The sequence below is a fragment of the Sinocyclocheilus grahami genome, unplaced genomic scaffold, assembly GCF_001515645.1.
Source record: "Sinocyclocheilus grahami isolate Dianchi unplaced genomic scaffold, SAMN03320097.WGS_v1.1 scaffold69.1, whole genome shotgun sequence".
In the NCBI taxonomy this organism is placed as follows: domain Eukaryota; kingdom Metazoa; phylum Chordata; class Actinopteri; order Cypriniformes; family Cyprinidae; genus Sinocyclocheilus; species Sinocyclocheilus grahami.
In genome coordinates, this window is record NW_015505248.1 from 820,178 (window position 1) to 840,569 (window position 20,392).

Sequence of the window (20,392 nt, forward strand, 5' to 3'; positions counted from 1 at the left end):
AGTCCTACATGAATAGCTTTTCTAAAAATAATAAGATATAAGAGCAATAGTGGAATTGGAAGATGAGATCTAAGTTACAGTGTACAGTAAGTTCCTGAAATAGTAGCTGTGTTCGTCTTGAAGCGGCGCTGCACAGACTGATCTGTGTTTGACATCAAAGTACCGCGAGAGCAATTAGAGAGCAGACAGCTTCATATGCTTTCCAATCGCTCTCGCGGTACTTTGATGTCATACAGCGATCGGTCTGCACAGAGCCGCTTCAAGCCGAACACGTCTAGTGTCTTAGAGGTCCTAAATTCAGCTAGCAACTATCTGAAGAAAAGTAGTTGTGACATACATTTCTTTAAAAATTAAGTTACGTGATTACAACAAAAGCTGAAAATCAAAAAACATTGTTAATAAAGAGTGGTCTGACGTACATAAAAATGGAACCAGTCATGAGATGTATACTCTATTCACCTTAAAATAGGCCCTCATATGTAAACACGTGTGATTTCTTTGTACTGCAAAAGCTGTACGTAAGCACATCTGTGAGTGACGTGGATTAACCTGGGCAGAAGAAATCGCTAAAATCGTTGACGGTGTTATTTGGCACAGTCCAAAGGACCCACAGTTATGCCGCCTGTTTTATCCTGTCTATTCCAAATGTCTTTGGTCGTGAGGCCTCTTCTGAGATGTATCCTGGCTTTTCTCGAAGGGCTTGGGGTTTTTGATCTCTGTCGAGTGTTTACAAGCCTCCTGGTTGCGGATATCTCATCTGTGGCTGCATCTGCTCAGGCTTCCAGGGTCGATTTTGGAGAGCTCTGTGTCACCTGGGCCCTCGGGGACCTCCTTTGTTGACAGTAACCGAGAGCTGTCTAAAGGCACCGTTATTTCTTTGTCCTTCTGTTATCGTGTCTGGTCGAGGTGTGGTGTGGGTCGTCACCTTGCTCTTTCGAAGTGAAAACGTGCATTTCAAGTGTGTCCGTCCTCGATCGAATGAGCGAGCGAGAATGATGTGGTGGTCCCTGACTGATCCGCTGCCTACAAAAGGTGTTAAAGTCATTAGTGCATGCATTGTGGGATATGCGGCCCTTCACATTGTAGTCTTTGCGTACGTTCCCCTTTGAAATTGACCATGATGAGAGGACTCGTTATGTCAACGTGAAGCTGCCCAATGTACGCAAAGGCCTCTCGCTCACTACGTGAGAGGCTAACGGAGCCGTTTGCTCTCTTTTGCCATATCTCTCTACGCTGAGGATGGTTAAATAGCCCCGTCGTTGTGGCCGGTGTGGTTGGGTTTGTGTGTGATGGTGGTCAAAAGAGCAGCCGACTCGTCCAGTGGTCCGTCCTGATGTTCTGTGAAGGTCAACTCGATCTTGGTGAACTCGCTGTCTGAGGACTGGGGTGTCTTGTCCATGCGAGACGCCATCAGGGCGTTCTGATATTGCTGACGGGTCACCTGACAGAGGGAGAACAAGAATTGATGAGACAATTATACTGGTCTATTTTGGATGCAATGTGGTACTGCTAATATCTGGAATTAATCACATGTGGTTGTATTTTGATATAATTTTTAAGTTGCTTTGAATAGAAGCATTATGGAAATTCACACAGATTTTCAGAATTATATTTTTAGAGCAAGTGGATTTCAAATGCAATAAATTATATAATTGACCAATTATGGCCATAAGTTGATCCAAGGAAACGTTAGTTTTATTTTCTTGCTTTTTTTTTGTATTTTTAATTGGCTGTGTAAGTTAACATGTTAAGTGAATAAAATGTCTGTCATGACAACTCGGAGGGATTGGCATGGTAATGTACATGACAATGTTAATGTATTTGGTCTTGGCGGAATAGATCTGCTACACTGCTGCTGCTGCTGTGAGCATGTAAGAAATATTGCTGCTGCAAATATAACATACATGAAATAACCCCCATATAGCATACATGAATCACCTCGTAGCAGATCTATACAGGTGGAGCTGGGGAAGGTGGAGGGTTTCTGAAGCAAGCTGCAACTGCTACGGCAAGCCCTAGTCATATATTTGAATGTTGAGCAGCGAGCTCATTGGCTACCGATACAGGAGAGAACCAATCAGCTGTGCCATGTGATGATGTCATTAGGTCAATGCCAGAAGTTTAATGCCAGAAATCTGTATATGTGTTACATAATTATTTTTAACACATCCACCAATTTTAATTGTTACCATTTCAATCAGCTTTCGAAAGACAAAAATAGTCAGATTAATCATTTTTGTTTTATTTTAATAAATGTTTAGTTTTGAAATGTATGCATTTGTCATTTTTATTTAATTAATTTTATTTTCTTAAATGTGTGTATATATATATATATAATATTTATAGAGTTTTAGCTTTTAGTTTTAATTACTTTTTCTTATTTGTAAGTTGCTTTGGATAAAAGCGTCTGCTAAATGACTAAAAGTAAAAGTAATGTAAAAGGAATTATTTGATGCTATTGACAGTTCTAATTTTTAAGAGTAGGAAATAAAAGTGCAATCTGTTTCTAGGTTCTTGTGACATATGTTCTGAAATGGACATTCATTGTGAAAAATTGTATATCAATTTTTCATTCAGCTGAAATATTTGTCTTCAGATTTATATAATAACATTATATAATATTTCTATTACATTATATTCTTAGATTTATATTGACAGACGATTATGCTCTAAAAAAAAAAATCAACTTACTACCAAGTAAATAATTTCCATAAAAAAAATTATGATTTGCTTTTCTCTAGTACAGAGATTCCCAAACCTTCCTGTCAGACAAACCCTTCTGACCTCAAATATTTACCTGAGATTTTAAGTTAATATTTCAATAATTTAATAACATGTCAATTAATGGTCACAAGACATGCTTATCTTGTTAAGTGTTTCATTTTGATTGTTTTATTTTTAATGTATTTATTTACTTTAAATATTTATAATTTAATTAATTATTAGCTTTTCATCAACTTACAAACCCCTGCAGTTCCCTCTCTGGAATCCCTGCTCTAGTGCAATGACAAAATAAATGCCCATTATTCAATTTTAGAAATGTATAATATTACACTAAACATTTTTATCACATAGTATAAATGAGACTTTATACAGGAAAATATAACTGCCTTTATATTTCAGTAAGAAAGATCATGACATGTGGGAGTCAAAAAAGTTTGAAATTCTCTACACTAAATGATAAAAGTACAAATGCACTAACACAGAAGCTGCATGATGCCCCTGGCTTTGGATACAAGCTTCTGCTTAACATGAAAATGTAATATGATTTTCAGTTATAACATGACTCTGGTCACACAGGAATTTATGAGTCAATCTGCAGCTGAGCCTCAAATTTCAGCAATTCCATGCATTTCAAATAAACCAGTTTGAGTTCAGAAGTGCAATATAAATTCTCAGCAGCATTCAGACCTTGATGTAGAGCAGGTCAGAGGCGGCTCTCACTGAGTAGTCTGGCACGTAGACCTGCAGGAAGGAGTTGAGCTGGTTATTGCTGCTGCCCAGTGTGGGAGTGACCACCTCCATCCGGTCACTCCTGTTCAGGGAGTCCGAGTGGTTGAGTCCGAACGGTCGTGGAGGTGACTTATTTTCTGTATAGCAAATAAAGGGTGACATGCAGGTCAATGGTCAGCTGCTGGTGTTGCTGTGATGTAAACAACTGAAACAAAAGATTCTTGTTTGATGTTCCATTCATTTTTCCATTCCTTTTGGATGCCCTGTCTCCTCTCATGAACCATGCTGTGGAATTCTCTTGTGTGTTTAGACAAAAAAAGTTAAGCTTCATTTGTTTACAATCCAAATTTGTGATGTAGCAGCCATTTAATGTGACTTAGATGTTCCTCTACTAGAAATCCAGTGAGGATTTGCTTACATAGCCTAATTAACATCAATAAGGGTAAACAACCATTAGCCAGTGACTACTAGCAATCATTTGGTACTACTTTTGTTTTGCTGATAAAACAATGGATACAATCCATTCTCTTTTTACATGTTTCCAAACTTTCCCAGAAAGTGACATAATTAAGATTGGAACATCTGCTTAGTAACTCACACGTAATGCAAGGTGAAGAGTTTTTAATCAAAATAAGATTAGGTTCTCCACTTCTTAAAGAAACAGTTCAAAGGATGTCTGTGGGGAAGCAGTTCAACAGTCATTACACTGGAATGTATATAATCCCAGGGTCAGATGTCTAACCGTGTCGATTTTGTTCAAAATTACAAAAATATACACAACCAATTGCCTTCATATGAAAATAAGTTATTAAACAACAAATCGTTTGTACAGTACCATTAAAACCGTTGGGGTCGGTAAGATTGTTTTTATGTTTTTGAAAGAAGTCTCTTATGCTCACCTAGGGTGTATTTATCGGATTAAAATTTTTTTTATATTGTTAAATACAGTAATATGGTAATGCTGTAAAATATTAATGTAATTTAAAATAATTGTTTTCTAATTTAATATATTTTACAACACAATTTATTCCAGAGACAGCCAATTTTCAGCAGCCATTACTCCAGTCTTCAATGTCACATGATCCTTCAGAAATCATGCTAATATGCTGATTTGCTGCTCAAGAAACATTTCTTATTATTATCAAAGTTGAAAACAGTTAATCAGATTGCTTAAAGGCTCCCATGATCATTTTCAGACCACTGACAGTTACTTTGTTAAAGAAACTGAGGACCTTGGACAGGAAAAATTCCTAATGCACTATTTAATTCTTCAGATTCTAACGTAAAACAGAGGATTCAGAGGAAGGAGTGAAAGGTGAGAAGAAATGAGTGCGGTACCTGGAGATCCTGCCAGCGATTCTGCCCTGCTCACCACAAAGGTTCGAGACAAGGAGAGAGGAACTGGAGAGCAAAAGGAATTGAGGAAAAAATAAAGAGAGAAGAAGTGAAAGATAAAAGGAAATCATAAGGAAGAAAATATGATTTACACAGAATTCCATCAAGAATCAAAAGAGTAATCATTTGCATAGTGTGCGTTTACATAATGTGATTGATTAAAGAGAGTCAGAAGCATGTATGATAAATCTCAGAGCAAACAACATCATGCATGATTTGGTAGAAAGAGTTGTATAAAATGAAGAGTGTAAAAACTTTGGAGATGAGACTCTTTCTTTCATGACCAAAGATCATTCATTTCATAAAATCATTATATGATCAGTCATTTCCCTCAAAATCCTGACATTTAGGGGTGTGTACAAGAAGTGAGAAAATCTATCATTCAGACCTGGTGAGGAGGTTAAAGCCAGCACTCCATAATAAGAGAAGGCACCAGCTTCAAACTTCATCCCCTCCTTTCCAGCCTCAACCTCCACCTTACCCTGTAGGCCAACAAAGATACAAGTATATGAGATAAAACTCAGTAAAGTCGTTGAATTAAATTGGTTCAAAATGAGGAGTCTTGAAAGGCGACCAAGCCTTTGCAACAGCCTTTGCTACAGGAGTGCACCTATAAAAAAAATTCAAGGTCTGCAAAGTTTGTGACCTCTCAATCAGAACTCATACCTGCAAGATGAGGATGAAGTAGTCCACAGGCTTGTTGCGGTGAAAGAGGTAGTGCTCCGACATTTTCTTGTTCTTGTCATCATATTTGAGCTCCTGGATGACGTTAGGATGTTTCAGCAAGCGCAGGAGGATTTTCTCTGACATTTGAGCTGTACTGAAGGACTCCACCTCTAGGGGGAGAAGGGGAAAAAACGGGTTTAAGAATGTTTTACAAATTTGTGATTGCATTCTTAATCATTAAAAAAAACCACAGAGACACATGTAGTTACATGCTGGACATCAGTACCAGTTGCCAGGAAACGCAGTGCGGCCAGAAGAAGCTGCGGTGATATTTTCACCCTCAACTCATTATCTATGGGTTTGAAAGCAGAGAAGTCCTGTTTCCTCTCTCTGTGAGCTACCTTCTTTTTTGTCTTGTTGTCAGCTTGCATTTGGGAATAACAGAATGACATGATTAAATGGTTTCACTTACATTGTGTTAAAGAAAGGAAAAATATTTTTAAAATCTAGTTTAAAACACTTGTGCCAATTTCTCAGATAGATACTTTTTGTATTTATTTTGTTTTACATGGTTTTGAAAAGATTATATTCCATTTTCAAGAAAAGTTTCAATTTAATGAATCTAAATAAAATGTGACGTGATGTAACCATCAAGTAAAAAGTTAATTACCTTGAATAAATGTGAGGGCACACTTATCTTACAATTATTTTAAAAAAGGGGGAAAAAATTTAATCTTTTCAATGTAAAAGTATTTGTAATACAATTATCATGAATTATTCATGAATAAATATTAGGTGATAAGATTTTCCGATATTTTTAGGGATTGTTGACATCTTTATGCCCCCCCCCCCCCTTAAAATACATATCAATTTTTTGTGTAAATGTAAAAAGTTGCTCATCATAGAAGACGTGAATTCAATATATATGAACTTTGTATTTTGGAATAAATGAATGAGCATTAAGTCAATCACCCACAGGTGAATAAACAGAATAAAATAAATGAATAAATAAACTCATAGGTTTGGATAATAGCATCTGCCAAATTTGCAAATGTAAATGTTACTCACTGTACAAGTCTGTCTCATCTAGAATCTCAGATTTGATAATTTCCTCAATGACGTCCTCTAGCGTGACGATGCCCAGAACTTCATAGAACGGATCTCCCTCTCCTTCGTTATTCACTCTTTGGACAATGGCCAGATGGGATTTACCTGCCAGGGCAAAAACCAAATACACTTACACTACCAGTTTATGAGGTATCTCGAGAGATCATTTTGAACTTGGTGGTCTCCCTGTACCCTCAACAACCATAAATGCACTGAACCCCACAGAATCACAGTTCTGTTGGTTTATGATTCAAATATGTCACGCATTCTTACTAAAATCTATGAAAGAGTCATTATTTGAGTTTTGTGACTATTCAAACATAAGGTTCTTGGAATCAGTCAGACAATGCTCCATCTCGTTTCTTAGCAAATCTCTCATGTTTCCACATCTGTTTTCCCAGGACCTCCTTGATAAGCTACTTAAAAAATTCCTGCCCAGCACTGTCAACCAAAACGTTAAAGAAAATTATTTTCCTGTTTCTCAGCTAGTGATCATTTAAAAGGAATTTTCCAGAGCCAGAGCTAATATTAGATCTGAAATTAAGTTTCCATTCAACTTGGGCGATGCTCTCACCGGCATGGCAGTGTAGCAATCCATTATGTAGGGTGTCCATATAAAACTTTTCCATAAATACCAGTATATAGCAGCAGAAAAGAGAAGCGGTTTCTTTAAAAAAAAACTACTGGGCAGCAGAGAGACCCGGGTTAATGACTGACCGATCTTTCTTTACCCTGTGCTTGGTTGAAGGAACGTGCAAGCCTGTTTCATGCCTGTTGGAATCAGTAAGCACCAATTCTCGTCTGAGGAAATATAGGTTTGTTTCCATTTAAAACCAGCATGACTTTAAAACAGTGGGAAAATAAGATTATTTTGTAAATAAAAAAAACTGCTTAACAGCCCCTCTTTGTTACGGTCTAGGTCGCCCACATCTCTCACCCCTGATCTAAGAGAGATTTAAACAGTCATTCCTCAACACATGAACCAAATAAGACACAATAAATGATCTCTCATTGGTTCAGTCCAGTTACAGCCAAACCGAGAACACAAGTAGGTCTTATATCCAAAGAATCTAGAGAAGAGCCATTGTTTAGAGTTTCCAAGAAATTCCCACACAGTATCACGGAGGCTTTAACAGCAAATAACAAAGTCTGACGGTTTAATTTTGACCACTTTGAGAAGATATTTTGAAGTGTATTCAAATAGCATAATGTTCTTTGACATCATTTACAGTCAGGGCGGGGGAGACAGAGCAGGACTCGAATTTTGGCGCGCGATTGCGGGTATTGCGCACAATTCTACTCATTCCCGCAGGTTCCGCGCTTATAACAGATGACGGAACGTATCATTTACGTTTAAGTCTTGCCAATTTAAACATTCAAGCTACTTTAAGCCATTCAAGAGCAAAAAACCCGAAAGAGAACTCAATACAATACTCGCGCACTCTGTTTTCTGTGCTTCCACACACCCAAAGCATTTAGTCAAAACGGCGTTTTAGACATTTAGTCAAAATGCCCATCTTGGCGAGTATTCTCATAAACACAGTCGGTTTATATTAAACATAGTCGGTAAGTGAATGTAAACCGCTGAGAAGCAAAACGCACATTTAACAAAACACTAGAGCATTGCATGAGGTCTTAAAGAGACAGCAGCCTAAATGAACCTTCTGCTGTCTGTGTCATTACTGTTTATAGAGTGAAGATTACCCAGTGTTATTTTACAGTTGAAAAACCTTAAAAACTTAAAGCACCGTTAATTTCATTTGTATCTTGTTATTGTTTTCATTATTTATTTGTTCTAATTGTGGGTGGGGAAAAAATTTAAATAGAAATGTCCTGTGGCAATTTGATCAACTTAATGCATCCTTGCTGAATAAAAGTATTAATTTCTTTAAAACAAAATCTTACTGACAACAAACTTTTGAACGGTAGTGTATATACATGTAGTCTATAGTCTATGGACAATTCTCTCACACTTCCCAAGGCATAAAAATATGACCTCTGTCATGTAAGAATAAGACAATTCCTTTCTATGCTTAAGACATGGCTGTCGATCATAAAGCATTCTTTCGAGAGAAAAAAAAAAACTCCAAGATGGATTGATGGAATGCTTTCCAGAATGGTCTTATATTAAACATTTGGGATCAAGTGAACAGAACACATGGTTTCTAGACAACACAAAAGACACATTTTGTACATTCCCACCTTATTTATGGAATGAGGTTTTCCTTAGATATTTTCCATAATGGAATTTCCCTATAAATAGTCGATGGGACTGTGGGTGGCACGTCTGTGATGCTTCACTGGAACATCTTACAACTGTTGCAGGCACTTATCAAGGCTGATGTATCTTTTTTTATATAGTGCTTTTTTAAAACAGTAAAATGACTTTAGGTTCCCAAGGAAAAGACTTAGTCTATATAACATTTCACCCCGGAAATGGACATTTCAGTGCAGTAAATTCACCCCCCTGTGCTTCTCCCCTGTGACAAACCTATGACCCACAGTCATCATTTTGTGTTATTTCAAACACAAAATCTGATCAACATTTGCTTTTTCAATTAAAAAGCTTCTCATCAGACCTCAGTATGTTGGTCTCAGTGACATTAAAGTCACGTCAAAATATTAAAGCTTCCTGACATACTGAACATGTCAGCGCTCATAAAAATGTTTACTTTAATTAAACTATTAAAGAATGCTCATTTAGACTTAGACTTTAAGTCCAAAATGCTCATTTAAGACTAAAATTGGTAACAATGAAAACTACTGATGGTACATGAGCAATCATTCCAACCTATAATACCATTGATAGCCTATATGTGCTACAGAATAGGATATCTGTAGTTGGTTATCGATCATTTTTAATAATTAATTTAGCTTACTTCAGTATTCATTGTCCCTTCAGAAATCCTTGTAATATGCTAATTTTGTGCTCATGAAACATTTCTTATTATAATCAACATTGAAACAGTTGTGCTGTGCTTTTTATTTCTTTTTCAGGATTCTTTGATTGAATAGAAATTTCAAAAGAACAGTATTTATTTGAAACAGAAATATATATATATATATATATATATATATATATATATACACTGTAACTGACCTTTTTTAAACTCCTCGAGCATGGCATCCAGCTTTGTATCATTGAAGACAAAATGCAGAGGGTGGCTGTAGAACTTGGTGATGGTTTTCAACGGCGTGCAGTCATCTGGATCCACAAAGGCCAAGTCCTTGACAAAGAGCAAGTCCACAATATGACATCTCTCGCCCTCACACACAGGTATCCGCGTGTAGCCGCTCTCCATGATCTCAGACATGGTGTTGAAGTCCAGGATGGCATCAGCGGCGATCATGAAGCAGTCTCGCAAAGGCGTCATGACATCCTCCACAGTTTTAGTCCTGAGCTCCAGAGCGCCCTGGATGATGTTGAGCTCCTCTTTGACCAGGTCATTATACGGATCTGTCACCCTGAGCATCTCCAGAAGCTTCTCTCTGTTGTACACCGTGCCGATCTCCTGCCCCAGCACGTGGTCCAGGAGTTTACTGACGGGATATGATGCAGGGAAAGTGAGGATCATGAAAAATTTAGTCAGGAGTATTGTGTTTGCGCCCACGGCGAGCCCATGCCTGGAACAGATGGCTTGTGGCACGATTTCCCCAAAAATCACGATCCCTATAGTGGACACCACTACAGCGATCAGCCCTGATCCTGCGATGTCATCGAGCAGGATAGTCAAAGTGGTATTGACCAAGACATTTCCCAGGAGCAAAGAGCACAGAAGGTAGTTTCCTTGGCTTCGGACTGGCTCGATCCTCTTCGCGTAATTCTTCTCCTTCTCAGTCCCGCAGTTTTGGACAATCCGGAGCTCCATTGGATCCAGCGCCATCAGTCCCAGATTCAGCCCGCTGAACATGCCGGACAAACACAACAACATGGCAATAAAAATCACCTGCAGCCAGAAAGGCAGCAGGAACTTTTTTTCCTCCACCACGAGCACTTTAGTGTCATGCCCCTCGTGGTAAATCCAGGTGTTCTCGGACCACGAGTCCTGCGCGCCAGGTGTGACGGTGGCGATGCACAGGTAATACAGTTTACTCTTCTCTGTTTTTCGCAGAGGTTTCACCTCTATTTCAATAATCCCAGATGTCTTTCTGTTTACCTCCACGTTAGGAAGGATGATGATATCGGAGGATCGGATGCCGCAGGGATGCGAGGCAGGTGCGTCTCCGGGGCTCTGGCTATCCGCAGGTGCGCTGCTGATGCTGTGTTCCGTAAAGGCGAGTTTGGACCACGTCTCGTTGTTGATGTTTTGCCCATAGACCCTTAACCTGACACGAGAGCGCTCGCTGACGCGCAAAAAGCCTCTGTCCATAAACGACACCTCGTCGGTGTCCTCGAGCCGGAGGCCAATGATGACAGTCTCTTCTGGCGCGTCTTTGCCATCAATGCTACTGATCAGACAACTGCTGACAATTAAGAATATAACAGTCAATGATCTAGCCCGGTTCAGCGCCGCCATATTAGAAGTGGGCACTGCGGTCCATTGCTCTGCCATGTTGACAATCAGAGGGAATCCTCGTCCGCCTTCATCCTCTCTATGGCAGTCCTGACATCAAGCAACAAGGCAGGCATTACTCACCGCGTATCACTGCCTCTCTGCACCACGATGACACACCAGCACGCTCTGTGTGAACTGCTGCCAGTACAGATGCCGAATGACGGACGTTCATCTTGACCAATCCGGCCACGTATGCAAATTGACACCGGGCGTATCCAATGACATCGCGCGAAATGTCGGAGGAGAGGCGGTGCTCTCGGGCTTAACCGCGGTAGTGGGTGTATCCAAAGACCAATCAGCGGGTAAAATGAGCGGTACCTAAAAGATGGGAGTGGTCACCGGGGACCAACTGAATGTCTCCATTGAAACTGCTGCCCAACACTTTGCATTAACGTATTGACATCTCGGGGTTGATTCTTAAAACAGAGAAAAAACATTATGATGGATTTAGTAACCTAAATTCTACACGAGTAAATGTACAATAATATTATGGCAGCACAGACTAAAACAATTCGCTTTCTATTTGCTTGTAAGCGCGTCTGTGCATCCGTGCAATGTAAAATGCAGAGAGAGAGAGAGAGAGAGAGAGAGAGAGAGAGAGAGAGTTCAGTGTGCATCGTTCTTGCTCTTTCTTGTTTTGAATAATAATGGGAAACTGTTTGTATTTCTATTAGTATATATATAAAATAAATTTATAGACATGTATAGTCCTTGCATGATTGCATCATTGTAGTCACTAAAGCCTATAAACCTGTAATCTTCCCATGCAATTTATATGCTTCGTGGAAATGTACTAGCCTCTGTTTCGCCTGTAGAGGGAGCCAAACCCCTGACAATAACACATACTGACTACTTGATTGTGCTCCTGTTTAAAGATCAGTACCACTTGTAAGTTACTGACATAGTCAAACAGGGCAATGTAAACATGTAAAATGTGCAAGAAGATGTTGCAGATCTGAAGGGCACAAGACCATTACAACCTTTCTTAGCTCTGTAAATGTTTCTAGTTTGATTTATTATACAATGGACATATTATTTATTTATTTTTGCATTTACTCATATCATAAATTAAATAATAAGGATATACAAACTAAAAGGGCATATTCTTAAATGGGGGATTCTCATTGTGTGAGAAAGCACTCAATGTTGCTTTGAGCTATTGCTATGTACATTCCACATATTTTATGTGAATGTACATACACTATTTTGTATATATTACATTGCAAGGCATTATCCTTTTGAAAAACCTCCTAATAGTAATGATTAACTCAAGACTTCCTTTTACACAAACTCCGGGCAGATTGCAAGACTTCATTATTATAGACCTTGGGTACTGATAAGTTGGACTGGGGAAGTACAGCACATTCTTTCCAATTCAAGGTCTTCCATGATCATGATCATGCACCATTTACCAAGCACTTAAAGTTAATCTTTGTTATTTACTATAGCTGTTAATATTGCATAACTAATATTTTCCCCCAGAATTTTCCTTCTATTTTCTTGTATATTGCTAATTATTTTATTAAAAATTAAACAAAAGATACTGTACATATCAACATATTATAAATGCGGTTGTTACCATCCAATGTATCGTGCAATGTTGAAACCAGCAGACACTGATGCTCATGGTTATGTTTTGACTGTAATGCAAAAAATATATGCACAAGTCTTGCAGACATGAGTCGAAACTTAGTTGAAGTGACTAGTTATGCTCAAGGCCTTGCTCTATGTCTAGGACATCCATCTGCTTGCCCTTGCAAAGGAGCTGCTGATATTGCATGTGGGATAAACTTTGTCACATATCCCTGTGTTGGACTTTCAACAAAGGCCACGTTTCATTCATTTGCTTTAGTTTTCCACAAACATTTAATAAAGCCGCTCCAAGAACTAAAACATATAAATTAGCAAAATGTGCAGAAATGATTCTGTGTAACACTTCATACAAATATATTCAAGTAAATCTGGAACAAAAATAACACCATAAAACAAGACATAAATGAATTAACAAGAAAATAATTCCACTATACAAGATTTAAAAGTCTAAAAGCAAATGTTCTTACACAAACTTAAGCTTAAAAGATTAAACAAAAACAGCGCATATTGTTTTGACATTTGACATATATCATTGTAACATTTCAAAAAGACAAATATGAATACTGGAAACAATCTCCCACAGAAAAACCTTCACTTGAAGGTTTTATCCACGTTTTTCACAACCATCCAGAAGCAAGTCATAGAGAATTGGAGGATGTTGGCCTGTGTTTTAAATAGCAATCTGCTATGCAATAAGCCATCATATGCAGTCTCAAAAAAATGATGTGATCTACTGTTTAAAAAAAATCAATGAAAAACTAGAGAATGCAATATTCACAGCATGTTATTAGAAGGGCTCCATTATTTCATCAAGTGTTTGAGCTGGTCCTGCAGGTATTTGGAATGTTCGACACTGTGAAAGACATTACAGATGAAGAGTTACCAAATGCTTAGAGAAATTCACCAAAAACAAAAATGCAATTATTTAAATAATTTGAATGACCTAAATATAATGACTTACTTCTTTTGAATGGCCTCTTGCCTGGATTTAAAAGATATAGAAATATATCAGATTTCTGTTTTCTTTTATTTAGTCAAAACTATGAAATAACACAAATTAAAGTATGGGAATTATGTAGTGCCAAAAAGGTTAAACAAATGAAAAACGTTTCTTTTTTTTTATTATTAATATACAAAATTAAACAGAAAAACCTCTGGGTCCAAAAAGTATTTAAGGTTATGAGATACACAAGTGTTTCCTTTTACTAGTACTGTACAAGCTGTTAATGCAGATAAATGCAGTATGTATGTATACTCGTCTACTTACTGATACTGCAAGTGGGTTGTTATAATAGACATCTTCCGTAGACTCTGTAAGAATAAAGATACTGGGAGAAGTTAAATCTGCTTTACTAAATATGAAATAGGCTACAAGTAGCCTACTGTATCATATTTGATACATGAAATTCTAAGGCCTCTAAATTATCAATATGATAAAAACTGAAAATTAATTTGTACACAATCTATTACATGCCTTCTGCCTCGGCTTGATAGTTCATACATTTTTAGCAAGTAAAACACCTTTTAGAATAATCCTAAAAGTGTCCTACTTCAGGTTGTGGTACATATGTCTTTTTGCGGTGAAATCTTTATTGATTTTTATAAAGTAAATGTAAGAATAATTTGAATATACTTAGTAATATCTCAAGATGAGCATTTACTGGACTGAAGCAACTGAATAAATTTACTTGATAATTCATACACAATTAAAAAAAAAAAAATCATATTCAAATCTAAGCATAAAATATGATACAACAGTGTTTTGAGGACTGTTTAATTGTACATATCTCAATCATATTGTATTGCATTGCTTTATTTGCCCACCACAATAATCATAAATCATAAAACTAAGGTTTTAAATATCAAGAAATATTACTTGGCGATATAAAGTGACAACTATTATTTATATGCATTTTATGTAGTCTGTTATATCTCATAAAGAAAATAGTTATAAAGAAAATAATTTTCACTTTATATCACTTACATCTTCAGAATGCAGAATTGCATCTTCTTGAATGACCATATTTCTCGCTGCCTGACTGAGTAGCTGTAAAGTAGAAGGGGCAACTGTTCATTTTATGAGGTAACTGCATTCATCTGCGTCAAAAACTGTACATTACAGCATGCCTGAACATCATATGATGCCAATCTTTGGGCTATAATACCCACGATATACTAAGTTTTGAGGCTTGTCTCCGGGGTGTGTATTACTGTAAGGAGGAAACAGATAGTCGAGCAAATATCTCGCCTTAATCAAACCATATAACGTGTCGTATATTTACTTCTTGGCTCCTGGATCCTTTCAACACCTGACGGGTTAGAGCGATCACATCTCCACTGCAGGAAGTGACTTTATCAGACAATAATCCTTTAACAGATTGCCCGAAGCGAGGCTGCGTCTCGGATGAAGCCATCACTGTTTACTACGGCACCAGGCGAGGGACAAGTTCCAATATAAACGCGAATAACACGGACGAAATGATGCAGAGTAGATATAAGATGTTTAGTTACTAGAAAAAAAAAAAACATTTCATAACAAAGCACTTCACATTCAGCCAAGCACATTTCATATTCATTCCATTTTTGTTATGTGATTGCACTGTATTTATGTATCCTCGTTTTTTATTCTTAACTATTTATTCTAAATCATTTTAATTTTTTTATTCTTTGCTTTTATTGTGATTCTTTTTATTCGTATTTTAATTCCTTTTTATGTAAAGCACTTTGAATTGCCATTGTGTATGAAATATGCTATAAATAAACTTGCCTTGCCTTGCTTTATGAAATCTATTAAATATAAACAATTAGTTAACATAACATTAATAGATAGCATCAAAATTAGCTATTTTTACAGCCGATTTAAATCCTGTTATTGTAAGAAAAAAGATTACTTGTCTGTAGGCTATATTTAAAAATAGCCTACTATTAGTGACTAAACCACCATTTGTAGTACATTTTATTCATTTTTAATTTTATACATTTTTTTCTATGTAATTAATTTAATATCATCTTTTAACGTTTTATGTAATTATTCTAGAAACTTGCAAAAACCACACAAAACGGTTTTAATGTGTGCAGAAAAAAGAGAAAGAAAATCCTATAGAAAATGTAAAAGACTCTAAACTTGTCTTGAAGACAAGTCTATGTAAGGTTTAGTTCGACCTATATTAATGATCATCATTTTCCAAAGATTAGGCACCTCCTTTAGCTGACCATTTATCAAAAAAGGCTATTTTGTTTTTAAGACTTTCAAGCCTAATTTTGTATATTTGTGGACAGTGGCATTTATCACAGCATTACAGCATGCCATAGTGATTGTTTCTGCAAGCTCCAAAAGAAATATAAATCACAAAGTTAAGCTAAAAGTTGAAAAGAAAGGTTAAATTGCAGGAAAATGTCCAAAAAAATAAAAATAAGAAAAGAAAAGTTTGGCTGTGCTCACATGCACTTTTATGCATCTTTGAATGTGGGGAACCAATCAGCAGCTTTGTTGAAAACAGATATTTGAAGCCAAACTATTTCAGGGTCAAGGAGGTGGCACTGAAGAATTCACATAAAAATCTCCCGCCGCCTTGCTCATTCGGGCAATGCTGATTTGAAGAGCCGGTGAACACTTGGTTGAATGTAGCTGACAATGTCTGACCCACTCATCCTGCCATGGCTTCTCTGTTCATGCCTGTTCTCTGCAGTAACTCTAGCAGTGCTGTATCTCTAAAGGAAGATGAATGGATTTGCGCCAGGCGACAGATCTCCTCCAAGCATCCCCTCACTGTCCATCATCGGGAGTCTCCTCAGCCTTATGTTACTGACAGCCCTCCACACATCTTTCGAGACTGTCCTTGCTTCTTTCAGCAGCTGCAGAAGAAATACGGAGATCTTTATTCCCTCATGATGGGCTCCCACAAAGTCCTTATTGTGAACAACCACCATCATGCAAAAGAGGTCCTGATCAAAAAAGGAAAAATATTTGCAGGGAGGCCACGAACTGTAATTAAACTGCTTCACTTTCATCATCAGCTGAATTTCACTAAAAGAAGTATTTTTTTATGTTTACTTTATGTTTGTCTTTAAGGTTACAACAGACTTGTTAACTCGAGATGGGAAAGATATAGCGTTTGCTGACTACAGTTCCATCGGAAAATGGTGCATGGAGCTCTTTGCATGTTTGGTGAAGGTTCAGTTTCTATTGAGAAGATAAGTGAGTATCAATGCAGTCAACATGATATACATATATATAAAGCAATGCAGATTGTAAAATGCTTCCTTAAAAAAATTCTTCCTAATTCTTACTTTTCGCCTAAAGTCTGCAGGGAGGCAAGCTCTATGTGTGACATGTTGACTGACCCAGAACAGTGCTGTGGATCTGGCACCAGAGCTGACGTGTGCTGTCACAAATGTGGTGTGTGCCTTGTGTTTCAATTCCTCATACAAGCTGAGTTTGAGTCCATGCTCCGGTACAGCCAGGGAATTGTGGACACAGTCGCAAAGCTCTTTGCATGTTTGGTGAAGGTTCAGTTTCTATTGAGAAGATAAGTGAGTATCAATGCAGCCAACATGATATACATATATATAAAGCAATGCAGATTGTAAAATGCTTCCTTAAAAAAATTCTTCCTAATTCTTATTTTTCGCCTAAAGTCTGCAGGGAGGCGAGCTCTATGTGTGACATGTTGACTGACCCAGAACAGTGCTGTGGATCTGGCACCAGAGCTGACGTGTGCTGTCACAAATGTGGTGTGTGCCTTGTGTTTCAATTCCTCATACAAGCGTGGAGATGCTGAGTTTGAGTCCATGCTCCGGTACAGCCAGGGAATTGTGGACACAGACAGCTTGGTGGATATTTTCCCATGGCTGCAGGTAAGCTTTAATACGTGATATTTAATGTGTCTTACTCTGTAAGATTCTTAGTTGTTTTGGAAAGAAGTCTCACCAAGGCTGCATTTATTCAATCAAAAGTACAGTAAAAACAGTAATTTTACCATTAAAAATTACTCTTTTCTATTTTAATATATTTTAAAATGTAATTTATTCCTGTGATGGCAAAGCTGAATTTTCAGTAGTGTTTTTTTACTCCAGTCTTCAGTGTCACACGATTCCTCAGAAAGCATTCTAATATGCTGATTTGTTGCTCAAGAACCGTTTCTTATTATCATCAGTGTTGAAAACAGTTGTGCTGCTTAATATTTTTGGGGAAACTGTGATATATATTTTTTTCTGGATGCTTTGATGAATGGAAAGTTCAAAAGAACGGCATTTATTTGAAATAGAAAAGTTTGTAACGTTATACATACTGTCACTTTTGATCAATTTATGCATGCAGAATAAATGTATTGATTTCTTTAAAATCTTACTGACCCCAAACTTCTAAACCGTAATTCAGCTTTCCTAGTTGTTGCAACTGGTTAGTTACCTAAGCTCTCTTAAATCATTTTTGTCTTATGCTTTGAATTCTTATACATATGTATTCTTTCCTCCAAGATATTCCCAAATAAAGACCTCAAAATCTTAAGACAGTGTGTTTCAGTCAGAGACAAACTGCTTCAAAAGAAATACGAGGAACACAAGGTAAATGTGCATATTCACTATTACAAAAATACAAATGAAAATTCGAAATATTCCCTGGTTGTAATCAACATGAGTCCATAAAAGCTGTGTGAATAATAATTGTAAAACAGTTTTAGATGGAGTGTAACATTTCAAACCAGGATATGTCAACATATATATGAATTTGAGTGCAGACTCAACAAACAGCAGCTGTCATTGCATATTCCAAAAATTGATTTCTTATTCAATAACCTGGGATTTGTCTCCCTCTACAGGTGAATTACAGTGATAACGTCCAGCGGGACCTCTTGGATGCACTTCTGAGGGCCAAACGCAGCTCAGAGAATAACAACACCAGCACTCATGATGTTGGTTTAACAGAAGACCGCGTGCTCAGGACTGTAGGGGACATCTTCGGGGCTGGGGTGGAAATCACTACCACTGTACTGAAATGGTCAATAGCTTACCTTGTCCATAACCCACCAGTAAATAAAGCTGCTCACGACTGGCTTTACTGAATCAGTCACAGTTTTCTTGTAATGAAACTTAGTATATATTCTTTGCATTTGACATTAGGTGCAGAGAAAGGTTCAGCAGGAGCTGGACAATAAGATTGGAAAAGACAGACACCCTCAGCTCAGTGACCGAGGGAATTTGCCCTATCTAGAGGCCACTATAAGAGAGGTTCTGAGGATCCGACCTGTCTCCCCACTTCTCATCCCTCATGTGGCGCTCCAAGACACCAGGTAAGATTTAAAAAAACAAACAAACAAACAAATATATATTTATTTTATTTAGCAAGGATGCATTCAATTGTTTAAAAGTGAAAGAAAAGACATAATGGTACAAAACGACATCAATAACAATAAGAAATGTTTTGTGAGCAGCAAATCAGCATATTAGAATGATTTCTGAAGGATCACGTGACACTGAAGACTGGAGTAATGATGCTGAAAATTCAGCTTTGCATCATAGGAATAAATGACATTTTAAGATGTATTCAAATAGATTTTTAAAAAATCTATTGTAATATTTCACAATATTATTGTGTACTGTATTTTTGATCAAATAAATGCAGCCTTGATGAGCATAAGAGACTTCTTTCAAAAATGTTAAAATATCTTACTGACCTCAAACTTTTGAATATCATTACATTTTATTTATTCTTTAATTATTTGCTATTTAATTTTGAGCTTTAGTGCTCATTGCTTGAAAAAAGCACCGAAATTAGGGTTTTAAACTTCCAAATTTGAGGGTTGCCAAAATGTCAATAGTTCATATAAAATACTGTCCAGTCGTGATGTCTTCTCTGCTCTCTTTGACAGCGTGGGAGAATACACTGTGCAGAAAGGAACCCGAGTCATTATTAACCCGTGGTCTTAACATCACGATGAGAAGGAATGGAAGAATCCTGAGCTGTTTGACCCAGGTGAGGATCTGCAGTGATAACAAAAGTTCATCTGAATCTGTGAACATTACCAAATACACTGAATCCTCTAATCCGATAGGACGATTTCTGAATGAGGAGGGTGATGGTTTGTGCTGCCCATCGGCCAGCTATCTGCCATTTGGCGCAGGGGTGCGAGTTTGTCTCGGCGAGGCCCTGGCAAAGATGGAACTCTTCCTCTTCCTGTCATGGATTTTGCAAAAGTTCACGATGCCCACTGGTCAGCCTCTGTCTGATCTCCAGGACAAGTTTGGTGTGGTTCTTCAACACAAGAAATTTAAAGTCATTGCCAAACTAAGAGCAGACTGGGAAAAAAATCCCACTAATGCAGCAATGTTGGGTAAATATATTATGTGTGTCTTTTGTACTCTCGAGACGTTTGTGAGAGAATTTGTTTTTATGAAGCCTGCAATCAAATATCACAAATCAAACATGAATAAAATGAATATCTTGAGACAGTGTAACTCCATGATCAACATTAACTGAATAGAGTGCAACAGTCAGGTTCTGGAGATAAAAATCTCATTTATTTTCTCCATGGGAAATTGACTTTTAAATGAATTGTTAATCGATGGTATATGCCTTTGCTGAAGTCATTAGTCTGTATTATTTCAACTAATTGTTTAATCAT

The 20,392-nt window shown here is 37.3% G+C and overlaps 2 protein-coding genes and 1 pseudogene across 3 annotated transcripts; 1 reads left to right on the forward strand and 2 right to left on the reverse strand.

Annotated features, from left to right (window-relative positions):
- Nucleotides 1-224: 224 nt before the first annotated feature.
- LOC107585325 (metal transporter CNNM2-like) lies at nucleotides 225-11,335 on the reverse strand. Of its 2 annotated transcripts, XM_016272317.1 has the most exons (8): nucleotides 9,722-11,335; nucleotides 6,583-6,726; nucleotides 5,801-5,938; nucleotides 5,515-5,684; nucleotides 5,237-5,330; nucleotides 4,792-4,854; nucleotides 3,412-3,590; nucleotides 225-1,441 (listed from the first exon to the last, which is right to left on the reverse strand). In XM_016272317.1, the coding sequence occupies exons 1-8, from the start codon at nucleotides 11,172-11,174 to the stop codon at nucleotides 1,244-1,246; spliced, it is 2,439 nt and encodes an 812-aa protein (XP_016127803.1). In that variant the 5' UTR covers nucleotides 11,175-11,335; the 3' UTR covers nucleotides 225-1,243. The 2 variants fall into 2 exon arrangements, with proteins under 2 accessions (XP_016127803.1, XP_016127804.1); XM_016272318.1 differs by lacking the exon at nucleotides 4,792-4,854.
- Nucleotides 11,336-13,438: 2,103 nt separating this feature from the next.
- On the reverse strand, nucleotides 13,439-15,194 carry LOC107585367 (UPF0693 protein C10orf32 homolog). Its single transcript, XM_016272371.1, has 5 exons — nucleotides 15,053-15,194; nucleotides 14,755-14,817; nucleotides 14,038-14,081; nucleotides 13,732-13,752; nucleotides 13,439-13,623 (listed from the first exon to the last, which is right to left on the reverse strand). The coding sequence occupies exons 1-5, from the start codon at nucleotides 15,182-15,184 to the stop codon at nucleotides 13,572-13,574; spliced, it is 312 nt and encodes a 103-aa protein (XP_016127857.1). The 5' UTR covers nucleotides 15,185-15,194; the 3' UTR covers nucleotides 13,439-13,571.
- A 1,210-nt stretch (nucleotides 15,195-16,404) lies between these two features.
- Nucleotides 16,405-20,162, forward strand: LOC107585368 (steroid 17-alpha-hydroxylase/17,20 lyase-like; annotated as a pseudogene).
- Nucleotides 20,163-20,392: the final 230 nt, after the last annotated feature.

Excerpts from the sequence above, each read along its gene's own strand:
- LOC107585325 (XM_016272317.1), bottom strand. The coding sequence starts at position 11,174 with ATGGCAGAGCAATGGACCGCAGTGCCCACTTCTAATATGGCGGCGCTG. Across the intron at positions 5,939-6,582 it reads AGATGAGACAGACTTGTACA|CTGACAACAAGACAAAAAAG; the intron begins GTGAGTAACATT and ends CCCAAATGCAAG. Across the intron at positions 5,331-5,514 it reads ACTTCATCCTCATCTTGCAG|GGTAAGGTGGAGGTTGAGGC; the intron begins GTATGAGTTCTG and ends GTTGGCCTACAG.
- LOC107585367 (XM_016272371.1), bottom strand. The coding sequence starts at position 15,184 with ATGGCTTCATCCGAGACGCAGCCTCGCTTCGGGCAATCTGTTAAAGGA. Across the intron at positions 14,818-15,052 it reads AAGGATCCAGGAGCCAAGAA|CTACTCAGTCAGGCAGCGAG; the intron begins GTAAATATACGA and ends TCTACTTTACAG. Across the intron at positions 14,082-14,754 it reads CAATTCTGCATTCTGAAGAT|AGTCTACGGAAGATGTCTAT; the intron begins GTAAGTGATATA and ends TTATTCTTACAG.